At 43.2% G+C, this 21,367-nt stretch overlaps 1 protein-coding gene across 2 annotated transcripts in view; it reads right to left on the minus strand.

Annotated features, from left to right (window-relative positions):
* The window catches only part of LOC126183338 (retinol dehydrogenase 13-like), a 164,155-nt gene that overhangs the window by 109,806 nt on the left and 32,982 nt on the right, over nucleotides 1–21,367 (minus strand). For both annotated transcript variants that reach the window (XM_049925204.1, XM_049925203.1), the window contains exon 2: nucleotides 9,424–9,554. In XM_049925204.1, the coding sequence (XP_049781161.1) occupies nucleotides 9,424–9,544 (121 nt within the window). In that variant the 5' untranslated portion in view covers nucleotides 9,545–9,554. The remainder of the gene's footprint in view (nucleotides 1–9,423; nucleotides 9,555–21,367) is intronic.

Consider the following 21,367-nt stretch of genomic DNA (forward strand, 5'->3'; position numbering starts at 1 on the left):
CACTTACAGTCCATTCTGATGAACAACTGGAACTTTATCAGACATGATCTTGTAGGGGGTGGTATGCTGTCGCCCCCTCTTACCTCTGAAGTGACTTACGCTGCCAATTATAGGGCGACCTATAGTGTAACGTGGACTTCGAACCACGCAGTAACTAGCCATTTTTACGTTCAGATTTATATATCACTGCCAAGCTAAAAGATGCGATAAGTGACTGAAAAAGAAACCCACATGTTACGATTTGCAGTTCGACAGTTACCTACTGAGCAACATTGCCATAATTTATACATTAAAAATGGAAAATAAAATATCTAGTTTTACTTGTTCCCTATAAATTTGTACTCCTTGCCTACCAAGGACAAAAATACCGACTGTTTCGCCATTCATTTGCCCTAAGTATCCAACTAAGTCCGCTGCTCTCATTTCACAGCACAGCACGACAGACTAATACCCTCATCGAAACGAACGTACTACGTATGGCCGAAATACGGCGGACGTGATAAATTTGGTGACTTCTGCTAACACGTGTGCTGCTTTACTATGTTTTTATTTCTATGTTTAATTTTCTGCCCAAGTCGAAAAAGCGGACAGTCTTGGAACATTGCTCTTTACATCCAGATTCCAGTGAGGTATGAATGGAACAAGCGTATAGTTTCGGAAAGTGTCTCCACTTCCGTCATTTGCCTTACAACTAAGAGAAACGTCACGAAATTCTTGGATAGAAATGGGGGCTGGAATTAGTTTCAACTTAGAGGTAGAATAATTATGTTTCACTCAAATTATGCATATATCTAAATGTGCTAAAAGAGTAAAGTCGATGAGTTGCAGTACATGTTGCCAGTCATGCGTACAAGCAGGACTTGAGGCGGTTGAACATTGGCCTCATACACGAAGAGATTACTCCGGAAAATAGAGCACATCATGTTTTCAATCTCAGTAGCCGTCGAGGTTTTGAGAGTGCAAGGATGCTACAAGCTATCACAAAACGAATACGGAGAAATGAGGCTGTGCGAACAATGAGCAAATTCGTACGACGTTGATAACACTGGTGGCTGAGGCCCTCGGCGGTTATTCAGCATTATGATTAGAAAGTTTTTCCTTCCTAGTGTAAAACGTCGCCTTCCCTTCGCGTAGAGTGAGTGTTGTGTCTTAAGTGTATCTGCCCCGTGCAGGAGACCGTATATGTACCAGTAGAGTTCTTGTGCTGTGTTTGTCTAATTGATGCGAAGAAAGAAAGAAAGAGTGAGAGAGAGAGAGAGAGACAGAGAGAGGAAATGGGAGAGGGTGGTTCAAAATGGCTCTGAGCACTATGGGACTTAACAACTGTGGTCATCAGTCCACCAGAACGTAGAACTACGAGGTGCATTCAAGTTCTAAGACCTCCGATTTTTTTTCTAATTAACTACTCACCCGAAATCGATGAAACTGGCGTTACTTCTCGACGTAATCGCCCTGCAGACGTACACATTTTTCACAACGCTGACGCCATGATTCCATGGCAGCGGCGAAGGCTTCTTTAGGAGTCTGTTTTGACCACTGGAAAATCGCTGAGGCAATAGCAGCACGGCTGGTGAATGTGCGACCATGGAGAGTGTCTTTCATTGTTGGAAAAAGCCAAAAGTCACTAGGAGCCAGGTCAGGTGAGTAGGGAGCACGAGGAATCACTTCAAAGTTGTTATCACGAAAAAACTGTTGCGTAACGTTAGCTCGATGTGTGGGTGCGTTGTCTTGGTGAAACAGCACACGCGCAACCCTTCCCGGAAGTTTTTGTTGCAGTGCAGGAAGGAATTTGTTCTTCAAAACATTTTCGAAGGATGCACCTGTTACCGTAGTGCCCTTTGGAACGCAATGGATAAGGATTACGCCCTCGCTGTCCCAGAACATGGACACCATCAGTTTTTCAGCACTGGCGGTTACCCGAAATTTTTTGGTGGCGGTGAATCTGTGTGCTTCCATTGACCTGACTGGCGCTTTGTTTCTGGATTGAAAAATGGCATCCACGTCTCATCCATTGTCACAACCGACGAAAAGAAAGTCCCATTCATGCTGTCGTTGCGCGTCAACATTGCTCGGCAACATGCCACACGGGCAGCCATGTGGTCGTCCGTCAGCATTCGTGGCACCCACCTGGATGACACTTTTCGCATTTTCAGGTCGTCATGCATGATTGTGTGCACAGAACCCACAGAAATGCCAACTCTGGAGGCGATCTGTTCAACAGTCATTCGGCGATCCCCCAAAACAATTCTCTCCACTTTCTCGATCATGTCATCAGACTGGCTTGTGCGAGCCCGAGGTTGTTTCGGTTTGTTGTCACACGATGTTCTGCCTTCATTAAACTGTTGCACCCACGAACGCACTTTCGACACATCCATAACTCCATCACCACATGTTTCCTTGAACTGTCGATGAATTTCAATTGGTTTCACACCACGCAAATTCAGAAAACGTATGATTGCACGCTGTTCAAGTAAGGAAAATGTCGCCATTTTAAGTATTTAAAACAGTTCTCATTCTCGCCGCTGGCGGTAAAATTCCATCTGCCGTACGGTGCTGCCATCTCTGGGACGTATTGACAATGAACGCGGCCTCATTTTAAAACAATGCGCATGTTTCTATCTCTTTCCAGTCCGGAGAAAAAAAATCGGAGGCCTTAGAACTTGAATGCACCTCGTACTTAAACCTAACTAACCTAAGGACATCACACACATCCATGCCCGAGGCAGGATTCGAACCTGCGACCGTAGCAGTCACGCGGTTCCGGGCTGAGCGCCTCTAACCGCTGGGCCACCGCGGCCGGCGGGAGAGGGTGGAATCCGTTGTCTGCACTTAGCCTCCTCTTCTCTATCACCGCGGGGTCCTATCCGGAAAAACGAATCACTCTGAATAGTACCATATGCAAATACCAGGGCAAATCGTGTGACACAAAATTTTGTAACTCTGAAAGACATGTGTCGTATACACTGAGGTGACAAAAGTCATGGGATATCGCCTAATATCGTGTCGGACCTCCTTTTGCCCGGCGTATAGCAGCAGCTAGACGCCGCATGGACTCAACAAGTCGTTGGAAGTCCACTGTAGAAATAATGAGCTATTCTGCTTCTATAGGCGTCCGTAACTGCGAAAGTGTTTCCACTGCAGGATATTGTGCCCGATCTGGCCTCCCGATTTTTTCCCACACATGTTTGGTGGGACTCAGGTTGGACGATCTAGGTGGCCAAATCATTGGCTCGAATTGTCCAGAATGTTTTTCAAACCATTCGCGAACAGTTGTGCCTCAGTGACATGACATCGTTGTTTCGGAACATGAGGTCCACGAACGGCTGCAAATGGTCTTTAAGTATCTGAACATAATTGTTTCCCGCGGGACAGCAGCGTGGTCTAAGGCGTTTTGTCACGTTCCGCGCGGCTCCCCCCGTCGGAGGTTCGAATCCTCCCTCGGGCATGGGAGTGTGTGTTGACCTTAGCGTAAGTTAGTTTAAGTAGTGCGTAAGCTTAGGGACCGATGACCTCAGCAATTTGGCCCCATAAGACTTTACCACAAATTAAAAAAAATAAAATTGTTTCCAGTCAATAACCGCTCTCGCCGACCGGTGTGGCCGTGCAGTTCTAGGCACTTCAGTCTGGAACCGCGTGACAGCTACGGTCGCAGGTTCGAATCCTGCCTCGGGCACGGATGTGTGTGATGTCCTTAGGTTAGTTAGGTTTAAGTAGTTCTAAGTTCTAGGGGACTGATGACCACAGATGTTAAGTCCCATAGTGCTCAGAGCCATTTCAACCAATAATCGCTCCAGATGAACCAGAGGACCGAGTCCATTCCATGCAAACACAGCCCACACCATTATGGAGCTACCATCAGTTTGCAAAGTGCCATGTTGACGACTTGTGTCCATGGCTTGGTGGGGTCTGTGTCATACTCGAACCCTATCAGCAGCTCTTACCAACTGAATTCGGTACCCCTCTGACCAGGCCACGGGCCGGCCGGGGTGGTCTAGCGGTTCTAGGCGCTCAGTCCGGAACCGCGGTACAGCTACGGTCGCAGGTTCGAATCCTGCCTCGGGCATGGATGTGTGTGATGTCCTTAGGTTAGTTAGGTTTAAGTAGTTCTAAGTTCTAGGGGACTGATGACCACAGATGTTAAGTCCCATAGTGCTCAGAGCCATTTCAACCAATAATCGCTCCAGATGAACCAGAGGACCGAGTCCATTCCATGCAAACACAGCCCACACCATTATGGAGCTACCATCAGTTTGCACAGTGCCATGTTGACAACTTGTGTCCATGGCTTGGTGGGGTCTGCGTCATACTCGAACCCTATCAGCAGCTCTTACCAACTGAATTCGGTACCCCTCTGACCAGGCCACGGGCCGGCAGCGGTGGTCTAGCGGTTCTAGGCGCTCAGTCCAGAACCGCGGGACAGCTACGGTCGCAGGTTCGAATCCTGCCTCGGGCGTAGATGTGTGTGATGTCCTTAGGTTAGTTAGGTTTAATTAGTTCTAAGTTCTAGGGGACTGATGACCTCAGAAGTTAAGTCCCATAGTGCTCAGAGCCATTTGAACCATTTGAACCAGGCCACGGTTTTCCAGAGTCAAGGGCCCGCCGATATAGTCACGAGCCCAGGAGAGGCGCTGCAGGCGATGCCGTGCTGTTAGCAAAGCCACTCGTCGCTCGTCTGCTCCATAGTCCATTAACGCCAAAATTCGCCGCACTGTCCTAACGGATACATTCGTCGTACGCCTGACATTGATTTCTGCGTTTATTTCAAGCAGTGTTGCTTGCCTGTTAGCACTGACAACTCTACGCAAACGCCACTCTTTCGGTCGTTAAGTAGAGGCCGTCGGCCAATGTGTTGTTCGTGGTGAGAGGCACACTCTTGACACTGTGAGTCTCGAAAATTCCCTAACGATTTCCAAAATTGAATGCCCTTCCGTCTTGATGAAACTACCATTCCGCATTCAAAGTCTGTGCGACCATAATCACGCCGGAAAGCTTTTCACGTCAATCATCTGATTGCAAATGACAGCTCCTCCAATGTACTGTCGTTTTATACCTTGTGTACGCGATACTACCGTCATCATTGTATGTGCATATCCCTGTACCACGATTTTTTGTCACCTCATTGCAGTTCCAAACGAAGATGGATGCGAATAGCCTTGTTCCTTTTTTGCGTAGGTGTAATTTTAATGTGTATGAAATACACCTTTTGTCTTAGTATCTAGATAACAGAGCATTCTGTAGTAAGAAAATAAATGCATCGAGTGAACAGTCTTGGGAAAGCACTAGAAAAAAAAAAATGGTTCAAATGGCTCTGAGCACTATGGGACTTAACTTCTGAGGTCATCAGTCCCCTAAAACTTAGAACTACTTAAACCTAACTAACCTAAGGACATCACACACACCCATGCCTGAGGCAGGATTCGAACTTGCGACCGCAGCGGTCTCGTGGTTCCAGACTGAAGCGCCTAAAACCGCTCGGCCACCCCGGCCGGCAAAGAACTAGATGTTATTTTAGTAGTGAGTCGCTTCTCCTGCTCATTCCGAATGAGAGTCCAATATCTGGCCTTCATAAGTATGTTGTTAGCACAGCGATACATGCCATTTTCAGTTACATTTAATGAGAGACGACCTTCGTAAGTTTGTTCTTCATATGTGTTGCGCCTGTCACAATCAGTGGCTCAGTTGCCTTTTGTTTAGAGCACGGCATCGATCTCATTTCAAGAGAAAGCGTACTGCATGAATGAGTTTGCATGTAAAGCGTATTAGATGTCATAACAGTACAGCGACACTTTAGAAAGTTCACGTTTTATTTTCTTTAAATTTATATTTCAGTTCGATCTTGGCTAATAGCGAGGTTTCTCCGTTATAGACTCTAGGACAAAAAAAAAAGGTGCACCACGAAGCAATTATCCGAAAGGAACGGAAATCGGTAGATGTGATGTACATATACAAACAAATGATTACAATTTCAGAAAAATTGGATGACTTATTCGAGAAAAAGAGCCTCACAAATTGAGCAAGTCAGTAGCGCGTTGGTGCACCTCTGGACCCTACGCAATCAACTATTCGGCTTGGCATTGATTGAGTTGTTGGATGTACGCCTGCGGGGTATCGTGTCGAGTTCTGTCCAAGGGCATGTTAGATCGTAAACATCTCGAGATGCTCCAACCGTTCTCAATTGAGGAGAGATCCGGCGATCTTGCTGACCAAGGCAAGGTTTGAAAGCACGCAAGCCGTGAGCGGGCGGGAATTATCTTGCTGAAATGTAAGCCCAATATGGTTTGGCACGAAGGGCAACAAAACAGGATATAGAATACAGTCGACGTATTGCTGTCTTGTAAGCATGCCGCGGATGACAACCAAAGGGGTTCTGATATGAAAAGAAAAGGTGTACGAGACCATCACTCCCGGTTGTTGGCCCTATGTCGGGCGACAGTCTGGTTGGTATCCCACAGCTGTCTGTGGCGTCTCCAGACACGTCTTCGGCCTGAAATCTCATTGACTGGAATAGAATTGTCTTCAGTGATGAGTCCCGCTTCGAACTGATCCCCGATGACCAGTGAAGACGTATGGGTCAACGGCCCGGACAGTGGTGGGATACTAACCTGACTGTAGCCAGCCATAAGGCCCGACATTCAAGAGTGATGGACTGGGATGTCATTTCTTTTCATAGCAGGACCCCTCTTGCTGTCATCTGCGGCACCCTTACAGCATAGCAGTACGATGACGATATTGCACGAGGGTGAGGCAAATGGAAACCTTAAATACTTTTTTTAAATATCATTTATTGTGCAGAAGTGGTACAAAGCTGTATCACTTTTCCACATTATCTCCTCCACGCTCAATGCAGGTCCTTCAGCCCTTGCAAAGTGCATAAATTCCTTTAGAAAAAAATTCTTTTGGTAGTCCGCACAACCACTCATGCACCTCTTCATCAGTCCCTCTAAGCATGTAATGCTCCAAAATGACGCCTTTTTCGTCCCAAAAGAAAGTCAGCATAACCTTCCCTGCTGATGGTTCTGTTAGAAACTTCTTTGGTTTTGGTGATGAGGAATGGTGCCATTCCTTGCTCGATCTCTTCGTTTCCTGTTGGTGGAAGTGAACCCTGGTTTCGTCCCCAGTAACGATTCTTGCAAGGAAGCCGTCACCTTCTCGTTCAAAGCGCCGAAGAAGTTCTTCAGAAGCATCAACACGTCGTTCGCTCGTTTCAGGAGTCAGCTGCCGTGGCACCCATCCTGCAGACACTTTGTGAAACTGGAGCACATCATGCACAATGTGGTGTGCTGACCCATGACTAATCTGTAAACATGCTGCAATGTCATTCACTGTCACTCGGCTGTTTTCCTTCACTACCTTCACTATGGCTTCAACTGCTGCAATGTTCTGTGGAGTCACAACTCGTTGTGCCTGACCTGGACGAGGAGCATCTTCCATTGAAGTCACACCATTTACGAACTTCCTACTCCATTCGTAGACTTGCTGCTGAGACAAACATGCATCACCGTACAGAACCTTCATTCATCGATGAATTTCAATAGGTTTCATACCTTCACTACGCAAAAACCGAATAACATAACGCTGTTCTTCCCTGGTGCAAGTCGCAAGTGGGGCGGCCATCTTTATACCGATACTGCGACGGTATGAGTGCATCTGCACTATGCTGCCATCTACAGGCGATTCTGCACGCTGTTTGTAGCTTACCAACTTACAGGATAACGGCACGAAATTTCGATTTCTTATTACAAATTTAAGGTTTTCATTTGACTCATCCTCGTACGTTCGTTTTGTTGCCCTTCATGGCATACCATCCAGAGCTTACATTTCAGCAACATAATACCCGGCCGCTCACGTCTTGAGTTTCTGCTGCTTGACTTCGTTCATATCTAACCCGACCTTGGCCCGAAGGTCGCCGGATGTTTCCCCATTTAAGAATATTTGGAGCATTATGGGCAGGGCCCTCCAACCAGCTCGGGATTTTGACTATTTAACGCACCAGTTGGACAGAATTTAGTAGGATATCCCTCAGGAAACCATCCAACAACTCTGTCAATCAATGCTGAGCTTAATAACTGCCTGCATAAGGGCCAGAGGTGGCACAACGTGTTATTAAGAAATAGTTGAAATGTCTCTAAGCACTATGGGACTTAACATCTGAGGTTCAAAATTCAAATGGCTCTGAGCACTATGGGACTTAACATCTATGGTCATCAGTCCCCTATAACTTAGAACTACTTAAACCTAACTAACCTAAGGACATCACACAACACCCAGTCATCACGAGGCAGAGAAAAATCCCTGACCCCGTCGGGAATCGAACCCGGGAACATCTGAGGTCATCAGTCCCCTAGACGTAGAACTACTTGAACCTAACTAACCTAAGGACATCACACACAGCCATGCCTGAGGCAGGATTCGAACCTGCGACTGTAGCAGCCGCGCGGTTCCGGACTGAAGCGCCTAGAACCGCTCGGCCACAGGGACCGGCAACGTGTTATTAACTTGCTCAATTTGTGAAGCTCTTCCTCTTGAATAAATCATCCAATTTTTCTGAAATTGTAATCATTTGTTTTTCTACATCTACATCCATACTCCGCAAGCCACCCGACGGTGTGTGGCGGAGGTTACTTTGAGTACCTCTATCGGTTCTCCCTTCTATTCCAGTCTCGTATTGTTAGTGGAAAGAAGGATTATCGGTATGCCTCTGTGTGGGCTCTAATATCTCTGATTTTATCCTCATGGTCTCTTCGCGAGATACACGTAGGAGGGAGCAATATACTGCTTGACTCCTCGGTGAAGATATGTTCTCGAAACTTCAACAAAAGCCCGTACCGAGCTACTGAGCGTCTCTCTTGCAGAGTCTTCCACTGGAGTTTATCTATCATCTCCGTAACGCTTTCGCGATTACTAAATGATCCTATAACGAGGCGCGCTGCTCTCCGTTGGATCTTCTCTATCTCTTCTATCAACCCTGTCTGGTACGGATCCCACCTGGTGAGCAATACTCAAGCAGTGGTCGAACAAGTGCACTGTAACCTAATTTCTTTGTTTTCGGATTGCATTTCCTTAGGATTCTTCCAATGAATCTCAGTCTGCAACCTGCTTTACCGACGATCAACTTTTCTGCGCATATACATCACATTTACTGATTTCCGTCCCATTCGGACAATTCCTTCGTAGTGCGTCTTTTTTTCTGTCTTAAGAGTGTATTTTGTTCGCATTGTTTCATTATTCTGTCCGCACGTTCACTCTTTTTAGTATGGTGTCACAGTATTAAATACGAAGTTACATGTGTTGGTCTGCGTTATTCATATAAACCAAAGAATAAAAACTACCTGTAACTCAATCGAAAGACTTGTAAATGAAGGAGCAGTGATTATATTTTGAGTTCTTTTAACAAGCACGTTGCAAATGAACAAGATGACTTACCTCTGCGGGCCAGGTCCAACGCAGTCTCTTTACCGATGCCTGTGTTGGCGCCAGTGATGATGGCCGTCTTGTTGTCGAGACGCGCCTTGCTGTAGCATCGTCCACTAAACACAATGCCCATCTTCTTCGAGCTGCAACATAAGGCATTTTTAAGTGAACCACCGCACAAGAACATACGCTACACATTACAAGTTCAGCAAGGCGTCCTATAAAACGCATTGTTACTAATTGGTGCTGATATACAGCAGTCCCACATTTCGCCTTCACGACGACTCTTGTCACTGCCGAAATATAAAATTTAGCCGTTGAAGACCAAAATGTAATGTTGGTATATTTCGTTTTGGTCGTGGTTGTTTCGCTAGGTTTTCACTTTGCAATGATATCGCAAAACGTTCACCTCGGCTAGTTTGGGAGAACTAAAATTTTCACATCGAACTTTGACCATTTTTCTCAGCCTGTTACTGTGCGAGATTGGATGTCCGTGGCAACAACAAACGAAGCTGTATGTTCTGTTCTGTTATATTACCGAGACATCGTACACTATCTACTGTCTCCACGAGTTGTGACGTCAGAGTACTTACGATACCACTCCCAGGAGCCGCCTCGGTGCTTGTGATACTTAGTGAATGTCGTGTCTTTCAAGTAATCAGTTAATTTCTTTCCGTTTCGGGACTTCACTTGCCTCTTAATTGACTGAGTTCATTGAAATGTCAGGTGACAATGTGGACATCATCAGTACTATGTATAGGACGTGCAAAAAAATAGAACAGCAGTTTCATAATATTTTATTCAATTATTTTATGTGTGTTCGAAAATAAAACGGGACAAGCTGTGACCTTGTTGGCTGGACTAATCAATAAAGATACTGAGGATGACATCATAGATTAATTTACGATGACCTCGAAACAGACTTCTTGTGAACCTATGGATCAGTCAGCAGTTTCCTTCGTACAACTGTGTCTGTTTCTAAGGCGTACTAGTGTCTTGTCGCATGTCGCTATACAATTATATATCTACAATTAGACTTGCCTTGTTCTTCGCAAATGAAATGCAATAAGTAAAATGTACAGCAGTGAAAGCGGAACCACACGTAGCGAAAAACGACGAATCCTTTCTCCGGAAGAGAAAGTCGCGTGTTAGAGGAGAACGCCGAGTTCGCAACTGGGTCAGACGGACTTCTTCTTATCTTGTAGCTCCTGACACCACTCGGATTCACACTCATGCGTGATAGATTTCGTCAACAGCAAGATTATGATTAGCAGAGGAGCAGGGGGATATATGGTTCACCGTTTACACTATGTGACAATTTAATTTCCGTAGAATTCTATCTGCTCTGCTGCCCAGTAGAGACACCATTTACGAAGGATATCCAGTAAGTAAGTTTCTCTATTTTATAAAGAACATTACACACAATTTATCATTTTGAAAAAAAAATTTTGACATTGTACACTGCTTCTGTTGCGTTTCTGCGTAGTCGCCACGTTTTTCTAAGTATTTTTGGTAACGTGACACATGCTTTTTCAAGCTAATGTTTATGAGGTCGGGTGCTGCGCTCGTCTTGTGGAATCTGCGAGCTTCCATCAAAATAAAACTTCTTGGACTTATGTCTCACAAAGTTCTCTTTCTTTATGACAATGTTCGGACTCATACATGTCCAACGACTCAGGCAGAGCTCGGAACATTCAACTGGGAAGTGCTCCCCCATCCTCCATATTCACCAGATTTTGTCCCAAGTGATTTTCACATTTTCCCTCAATTCAAAGCTCATCTAGGAGGCAAGAACTTCAAAAAGAAGATGAAGTCACACCAACAGTGAACAGATGGTTAGTAGCGGAGGTTCCAACCTAGTTTGGAAAAACTTGTTACCTTACCAGACGTACTTTGAAAACCATGGTGACTATGTAGAAAAGTAACAGATTGTACAGTGTCAATAAACTTATTTCAACATGCTAAATTCTGTCTAATATTTTTCCTTTTATAACAATAGGGAAACTTTCTTATTGGGCCCCCTCGTAGTTCTGACTTTTAAGTAGTTTGTAGAACTCCTATGTGGTAGAAATTGTTTTTATTTGCTATGTACAAGTATTGAATAGTTTTTCCAGCCCTCAGCTGGTGGGATGGATGAGCAAATTTAGTTGCTAACTATCCCCCCTCCTCAAAGAAATAATAATGAATTATGTTTCGAAACAATAAAAGAAAAACATATATGTCCACCTGCACTTCAGAATGTTGGTAGTACATCAAATTGTTTGAAACTTTAATGTTACACGATTAATTGTAATCTTGTTCATATTTGTCATGTTATTGTGAAATAACTCCAGCGAGTACATTACTTTTAACAACAAAGTTTATTTCAATCAAGTTCTCTAGTAAATTCATTAATGGCAAAACCGGTTTCGACTGATTTGTTACTATCACTAGGCGAAACCGCTTTAAGTATTACAGAATTTTGTGCGATCATTTGACTGAAATAAACTTTATTGTTCCGCTAAGAGTGAATGTATCTACCCAACCTCCCTTCCATCCAACCTCATGTCAATCCACCTCTCACAACCTCTTAGTAATTTTTGGAATTCGAGTGCTGCATAATATTTTATTGCCACGAAACCGTTTTAAACTCAAAGAAATATCTCTCAGTCGTAGTCGAGATAAGTAAAGAGGGGAAAAAGTAAGACCATCCGGATGGCACAGGAAAAATGCGTGGAGCACAAGTGTCACACATAATAAACAAACTGCATCTCTAAAGGACATAGCGTGTATTCTGACGGCAACGGGTTCTTAAAACAGGCCACCATACACTGGGATTGCGTTTTAAAAAAATCTGCTGAGCTGTGGCTACGTGGTGAATTAAGACAGCGGATTCCTGTTAACGAGGAGGACACGACAATTGGCAGCGCCCGATTTCCAAGAAACGTTGGTTAGTGGAAGAGAACTCTCAATAAGCGAACACGGGTCGCGGGTTGTACGTAGATACTCGATCGTTTCTGAGAAAAGGACGGTCAAAGTTTCCGCCGTAATTTATATGCCTTTTAGCATGCAGTAAATTCAACTGAAGCGGTGGCACAGTAGTTAGCGTCATAGACTAACACTTTTGCGACTCGTTTTCGAAATCCGGTTACTGTTTCTATTTTATTTCATAGTAATTTTATTTTTTAATTTTTAATTTATCTACCCATGATGCTTCTTATCAAATTAGGAGATATAAGGGCGTTATATTAATTGTAAAATTACAGTTGGGTTTCACAATAAATGTCGTATATTTCGTAATATATGTATGTATGGTATTTTCAGGTGTTACAGTCTTTTTAAATTCTCAAATTCTTATATTTCATTCTTATATCAGTTCTTATATTAGTTCTTACATTTTATTCCTATGTTTATTCTTCAGGAAAATTTGTTGCTTTCCCTTGGATGATACCTTTGTAGAAAGACTGGAAACATGCAAATTCCGAACACCACGAGTACCTCGCGAAGACAAGTTTATCATAGCGACATTTCTTCGTATGAATCTCACTCGAGAAAGCAACGTCGTTAATATTGTTAAATATCTGACGCGTTGGTAGTAATTTCGTGGTATACCACGCATAATGGATAATTTTTCCCAAAACTGTCACTTGCAGTTGAATATGAATCATGATACACTACTGGTAGTTCACCGAAAACAATTTCAAATGATTATCTAATTCATTTATTTTTTAATTCATTTACCAGACAGGCAATTGCTAGACGAACAAGGACAACGTTAATCAAAATATCCACGGATGTACTGCCGGTCTACAGTGTCCAACGGGCACAATATTTCGGCGGTCAGCTGATGATGGCGACATGTATGATCGCCGAAATATTGTGCCCGTTGGCCACTGTAGACCGGCAGTACACCCGTGGATATTTTGATTATCAAATACGCTGGGAGAAACTCAAGAATCACATGGAAAACGTTGTTTCAGCATACATTGGGAAATGGTCGTGTAGTAATCTTCTACGGACTTGGTCAAGTAAATAAAAAATAGAAACAAAAATAAAATAATAATCCAGTTTTGAACATTTTTCGGTGAAATTACCGTAGTGTATCTTGATTCATAATCACCTACGAGCACCAGTTTCCTGAAAAATGATCCGTTAGGTGTGGTTTGCCGCGAAATTATTATCAACGCGTGAAATCTTCAGCAGTGTTAGCGACTTTCCTTTCCTGCGAGAGATTCATATGGAGAAATGTCGCTGTGGTAAACCTACCTTCGCGCGATGCTCGCTGTCTTCGGAATTTGTATGTTTCCACCGTTTCAACGATTGTTATCACCCATGGGAATGTACCAAATCTTCCTGCAGAATAAACGTAAGGAACAAAATGTAAGAACTAACATAAGAACTGATAAAGAATGAAATGTAAGAATTAATATAAGAACTGCTATAAGAATGAAATGTAAGAATATGAGAACAGAGTGAATTCTCACTCTGCAGCAGAGTGTGCGCTGATACGAAACTTCCTGGCAGATTAAAACTGAGTGCCGGACAGAGACTCGAACTGGGACCTTTGCCTTTTGCGAGCAACAAGTGCTCTACCAACTGAGCTACCCAAGCACGACTCACTCCCCCTCCTCACAGCTTCACGTCTGCCAGTATCTCGTCTCCTACCTTCCAAACTTCACAGAAGCTCTCCTGCGAACGTTGCAGAACTAGCACTCCTGAAAGAAAGGATATTGCGGACACATGGCTTAGCCACAGCCTGGGGGATGTTTCTAGAATGAGATTTTCACTCTGCAGCAGAATGTGCGCTGATATGAAACTTCCTGGCAGATTAGAACTGTGTACCAGGCCGAGACTCGAACTCGGAACCTTTGCCTTTCACGGGCAAGTGCTGTACCAACTGAGCTACCCAAGCAAGACTCACGCCCCGTCCTCATAGCTTCACTTCTGCCAGTATCTCTGGTAGAGCACTCGCCCGCGAAAGGCAGAGGTCCCGAGTTCGAGTCTCGGTCCGGCACACGGTTTTAATCTGCCAGGAAGTTTCACATCAGCGCACATTCCGCTGCAGAGTGAAAATCTCATTCTGGAAGCATCCCCCAGGCGCTATGGCTAAGCCATGTCCCCGCAGTATCCTTTCTTCCAGAACTGCAAGTTCTGCAAGGTTCGCAGGAGAGCTTCTGTGAAGTTTGGAAGGTAGGAGACGAGATACTAGCAAAAGTGAAGCTGTGAGGGCGGGGCGTGAGTCGTGCTTGGGTAGCTCAGATGGTAGAGCACTTGCCCGCGAAAGGCAAAGGTCCCGAGTTCGAGTCTCGGTCCGGCACACAGTTTTAATCTGCAAGGAAGTTTCATAAGAATATGAGAATTAAAAAAAAAATTATAACCTCTTAAACTACTATACACACATATATTGCGTTATGTACGACACTTCATTGTGAAACCCAGTTGTACTTTTGCAATAATATAACGCCCTTGTACGCCTTAATTTGATAAGCATTCTTGCAGTAGCCTTCCAAGGACATGGATGGGTAATCAAAAGAAAAACAAAAAAACAATAACTGGGTTTCGAACACGGGTCGCGAAAGTGTTTAGTAACGACGCTATCCGCTGTGCCACCGCTTTGGCTGAAGCTACTGTGTACTAAAAGGCATATAAACTGCGGTGGAAACTTCGACCGTCGTCGTCTTGGAAACGGTCGAGTATCTACGGATAAGCCGTGAGACATGTTCCGTTATTTTGGCCCCTCTTAATCTGAGCAAAGTTTCTGGGAAATTGTATGGTGGCACTTGCCATATTCTCGCCTGAGTAAGACTTGGGACACAGCAACGACAGTCGGTGGAAAGATCCACTCACGCTACGCCAACTGAAGAGCAGAGACGACACCACGCAGACGCGTCGCGATACCTGCGGTGGCAGCACACACACTGAGGACTGCGGCTCGGGTCCCGACTGCGCAACTCTCCCAACTCCCACCGCACCCACCACACCACCCTCCACTGCCACTTCGCCAGCGGAGTAGCCTGGCCCAGCTGGCGACAGCTGGAGGGACGTGTGTGGGAGGGGGCTTCAAAAAGTAAGCTGCAAATTATTACAGCAGGCCAAGTAAACTTTATTGAGTGCTGCACCACATTTCAAACTGACCCACACACCATTTTTGAAAATAGTCATCAAGTCTCTGTAAACAACGTTCTACCAGTCGTTCAATTCCTCGGAAGTAGAAATCTGTTTCTTGGGCACAGAGCTATTCGAAAACCGCTGTGTGAACGTTTTCATCTTTCCCCCACGTGTCCTTTCGGCTTGCCAAAGGTTGGATATTGTATTGTGTAAAATCTCGAATTGCCAATCACCATCACTCACGCCTGTGCGGCATTGGCCAAGTAGTTGGCATCATCTCACTGCGGTGTGCGCGCATTGTACACTACTGGCCATTAAAATTGCCACACCAAGAATAAATGCAAATGATAAACGGGTATTCGTTGGACAAATATATTATACTGGAACTGACATGTGGTTACTTTTTCAAGCAATTTGGGTGCATAGATCCTGAGAAATCAGTACCCAGAACAACCACCTCTGGCCGTAATAACGGCCCTGATACGCCTGGACATTGAGTCAAACAGAGCTTGGATGGCGTGTACACGCACAGCTGCCCATGCAGCTTCAACACGATACCACAGTTCACCAAGAGTAGTGACTGGCGTATTGTGACGAGCCAGTTGCTCGGCCACCATTGACCAGACGATTTCAGTTGGTCCGAGATCTGGAGAATGTGCTGGCCCGTACAGGACCTGCACCATGCGGTCGTGCATTATCCTGCTGAAATGTAGGGTTTCGCAGGGATCGAATGAAGGGTAGACCCACGGGTCGTAACACATCCGAAATGTTACGTCCACTGTTCAAAGTGCCGTCAATGCGAACAAGAGGTGACCGAGACATATAACCAATGACACCCCATACTATCACGCAGGGTGATACGCCAGTATGGCGATGATGAATACACGCTTCCAATACGCGTTCACCGCGATATCGCCAAACACGGGTGCGACAATTGTGATGCTGTAAACAGAACCTGGATTCATCCGAAAAAATGACGTTTTGCCATTCGTGCACCCTGGTTCGTCGCTGAGTACACCATCGCAGGCGCTCCTGTCTGTGATGCTGCGTCAAGGGTAACCGCAGCCATGGTCTCCGAGCTGATACTCCATGCTGCTGCAAAAGTCGTCGAACTGTTCGTGTAGTTGGGTGTTGTCTTGCAAACGTCCCCATCTGTTGACTCAGTGATCGAGACGTGACTGCACGCTATTGAGAGATGCTTTAATTTGAAATGCAAGTAAATACGCTGTTTAGTTTGTCTAATATTAATAACAGAAGATTATCAATTTGTGCGCCCAACCTCCGAACGCAGCAGCCATTTGCAGAGAAGGATCACAATTTAGGCGGTCTTTCTCACGATCCCCATACCTAAGAAACCACCTGTCATCGCTACCTTACACCACATTACGTCATCTTGCCACTGCTGCCTTCTCAATTGCTCTAAGAAGAGCTTCTAGTAGCTAAATATGATGGCTTCAAAGCCAAAAATATTACACATCCCCCTCCTTCTGAGATTTCGAAAAATTGGTATGTTCTCGCAGACAGCAATCAATTTTGGGAATAAACAAATTTTTATTCCAATTTTTGTCAATTTTTAGTTATCATCTCTCAAGAGCCATATCATTCCACTATACTTGTATTTTGTCAGCGTTTTTCAGAAACACAGTCTACTTTATATTTTTTCATTCTCAAATTATTAATCAACATTTGTAATCATAGATTTAATTAGTTTGTAATTAGAAATAACTGACTGTTACCCTCAATAAATTCGTGTACCACCTTATATCCCAAAATCATAAATCTTTAGTTACACTTTCTATACTAATTACATCATTGTTTAAATAGTGACGATTTTCAAAGTTGCATCATTTTGCACCTTTATGTTATTGACGGTCTTTTTTTAGTTACAATCTTTCATTTCTGCTAGATTACTCTATAGTCGTCCGCTGTTTCCTAGCCAAGTTTCAATCACAAAATTTTATAATGCTGTTAAACTACTATCGGCGCATTGCAGTCCATTAAATTCGATGAAACGTTCTTTAAACTTTTCACTTTTCCTCACCATGGCGTCCTGTACTTAATTATATTTGAATGCATCGTAAAGACGACCACTTCAAATGGTTACAAATAAAACAACACAAGATTTTGTTGTCCATTATGTGATCTTGCTTTGTGAAACCGCCGACTTCCAAAGTGGTGTTGAGTTCCACAACTATCAGTCCATTCTCCCATCTCCAGCCTCAGCATACAGCTCCAGTGCAATTCAATGAAACAATACAAAATGCCTTAAATTACTTTCCTATAATTTTACACAAATTTTAAGTAAAGATGTTTCCATACACTATTACAATATAAATACATGATACATAATATATTGTTTTGAGTTTGGATGTTTATAGACAATATCATTGTTTACATCGACAGTGGTACATCAGAAATTTTGTTTTGATCACAGCTGTAGCTATATGCAGATTCGCACTCTTGAAGAGCTCTGTGGTTGCTCGCACCATCTGTTACTAATGAACTGCTTCGCTAATAACTCACGCCGCTAGCAGGCGTCACTTGCTATGCTCTTTAAATCTTATCTACGGAGGCTTACAACTGCGATTCACAGACATATCGAGAGAAGCTTTTAGAATCTTGTTTCGTACATAGTGCACAAAAACTCATTTATCAAATCGTTGCTTCATTCCGCTTTATGAGCCATCATTCCTTCTACATTTGAGTGTCACTGTTGCTACAAAAAGTACTAGTGGAACTCTATTTATGTAATGACTGTGTGTTTTCTACTGACTTTCATATACGAACGGTATGTGAGTTTGTATAATGTAGGGGCCAATTACCTTATTCTTAGCTAGACCTTTATTCCACATTCCTTCCATATTTAAAACCAGTGTGTGTTATTACTCTCTATACTTCATATTACATGGCCTTCTGTCCAAACCTTACTTTCTAAGTTTATGTTTTATGAGATTTCCACGTCAATGTTGGGTCTTATGTCGACAATGTGTCTACTCCCTTGTACTTAATAAAATAGTTGGCGTAAACCACTTTGCCCATAAATACTACTTAATGGCAGACTTACATGTGGCCTTTTGCGTTTCTTCCCTCACTCTTCATAAATGACTGGCCGACTTTCCTGTCGCCCAGTAATAATACTTCAGCTTTCCCTTTCTATGTACACAATTGGCCCACTTTTCTGTCGCCTATTAACCATAACCTCTTTGGCAGGACAATTCCCAGCCTATCAGTGTATCATAAATCATTGCAGTGGAAAAAACGCCGCCGTTTCAATTCATACTAAATAGTAACGATATGTCTATGTTGACACAATCTGTAAGTCATCTCAAGACAGCATTTAATTATTTCCACTTTTTTTTCTTTTTTTTTTTTGCCTCCATAATTTCTGCTATGGTATATTTTCATATTCACTTACCTGGTTTAGCATCACCCTCTTCTTATGCAATCCTCAGCTTATTTTTATGCATTATTTCATCTGTGTTATCTCTTGTTTTCCTAATCATAAAAGGTTTATGTATCGTTGTTGTAAATATCTAAAAGTTGTCCCACTACGTACCTTATATTTTTTATGTGCGTTAATATGGTCGTTGTGTCTTGTTGTAACTGTATACTGTTTTCTCTTGCTGGTGTATCTGTAATCCTATATTGCTAAACTCAGGCCTGTCCACGTAATTCCAGTAAATGTCTGTTTTTCATCCATGTTAAGCAGTAGTTTATTCTGCTGGGTTATTTTGTTTGTGTAATAGCTTGTTTCTTTATTATCACATTCCTGCAAGAAAATTTGCTCATCTTAGCCTTGATAGTGAGGAGCGTTAAAGAAAACAGATTTAGTTCTGAGTGAAAGAAGGGGAAGAACTAACAGCAGGATAAGAAGATGAAGTATGCTGTCAGTTAACTCGGGCACCTGGTAATCGCCAATTACCTAGCAATACAAAGAACGTTATTGCCCCTGAGGTTAGTATTTATAATATTTTTTTCTTGTCACTGACTCAGATTTCATATATAATTGTTGTGGCAGTATTTCCGTGGCAGAATGAGGCTCTTCATTCAAAAATTTCTCAAATTCAACCACGTAATCTACATGATTAGTGAACTGATAACTTTGTCTCCCACAGACGAATACAGTATACATTTGACCATTTTTTGCTAGCGGCCTATGAGAGAAGCTGGCTGTCAAGACTATGTTTATTGATATCTTGACGCCATTGAACTTCGGTAAAGGATCATATAGTACCTTACTCCTAACCATTTGCGTTCTAATGACATTTTCACTATCAACCCTTCTGTCTACAAATACTTCACCTTTCGCTGTTCTGCGTGCTCCAAGACCAGTCTTGATTCAAGAATGGTTGAACAAATTCTTTATACGTTTTGCATGTGTTAGTCACCCCTGTTCCCCGTGATTCAGCTTTTCCTTTTGACCTACTGGCCACGAAATCGATCTTTTGTTGTGAAAACATGGTTTTAGGAATGATGCTCTCGAACTCTCTAATAAAGGCTACTAGCTGTATAGTTGCCTTACTAGATAAATGATGGCATTTAAATGCATTAGCGAAATTTGCTATGTCACTTACATGAGTAATACCTTTCTTTCCTGTACACACCAAATTTCGACTTTTTGTTTAACTTCATTTTCTATTTTGTCTTACATCTCATGAAGTACTTTTTGCTCTATTTCTCTCAGTTTGCTCTGAATCGCAAATGTGTTGCCTTTACAAGAGGATTTTACATGTTAAAATATTACGATTAAATATTCCATGGTCGTTTTGATACTTTTTATATTATTCGTGATAACTTTGCTTTGCTCTTGTCTTACATTACTAATGTCATTAATTGCCGTTTGTATTCCCGCTTTGGTCCTGCAAATTCTTATCTAACTTTTTGATTTCGTGGTCGAACTTTTGAGTCATTGCTGTCTTACAAACTTCTAATTTTTTACGCCATTCTTTTGTTTCATGATCCATCTCTTTGCAACTCCCTCAGCTTTAGCTTCAAGATTTGTACAATTTTGTTTCAGAGCATCGAACTTAGCGATAATGTGAACCCTTCATCTATTTTATTTTTAGTTTTACTTAATTTCTCCTAATTTTCCTTTTGTTCTCGCAAATTTAATTTTCTTAATTCATCTTTGTATTCTTTTTTTGCTTTTCTTCATTTCTCCTTATATCCTTTTTGTACCTCTCTTTGTTCTTGTAAAATTAATTTTAGCATAGACCTTATATCCTGATTGGTAAAGTGTCAGCTGATGCTGTACCATGACTTAATGTATGTAACTCATCTGTTGGCTCGTTAGTAATGTCGACGTCAGAGTCATTTTCTCTGGAATCGTCATTCCAATCCATTATTTCATTTTGACTATGTACCACATACATTGCCACTGTTTCCCACTAAATCTACATTTTCAGTGTTTTCATTATTAGTTAACCTTACACTCCCAGTGAAATCATTCATGGCTACTTCAGAATTCTCAATGAGATTATTGGTTGTATTGTATTTACTACACTCCTGGAAATGGAAAAAAGAACACATTGACACCGGTGTGTCAGACCCACCATACTTGCTCCGGACACTGCGAGAGGGCTGTACAAGCAATGATCACACGCACGGCACAGCGGACACACCAGGAACCGCGGTGTTGGCCGTCGAATGGCGCTATCTGCGCAGCATTTGTGCACCGCCGCCGTCAGTGTCAGCCAGTTTGCCGTGGCATACGGAGCTCCATCGCAGTCTTTAACACTGGTAGCATGCCGCGACAGCGTGGACGTGAACCGTATGTGCAGTTGACGGACTTTGAGCGAGGGCGTATAGTGGGCATGCGGGAGGCCGGGTGGACGTACCGCCGAATTGCTCAACACGTGGGGCGTGAGGT

This window comes from Schistocerca cancellata, chromosome 4 (genome assembly GCF_023864275.1).
Source record: "Schistocerca cancellata isolate TAMUIC-IGC-003103 chromosome 4, iqSchCanc2.1, whole genome shotgun sequence".
In the NCBI taxonomy this organism is placed as follows: Eukaryota; Metazoa; Arthropoda; class Insecta; order Orthoptera; family Acrididae; genus Schistocerca; species Schistocerca cancellata.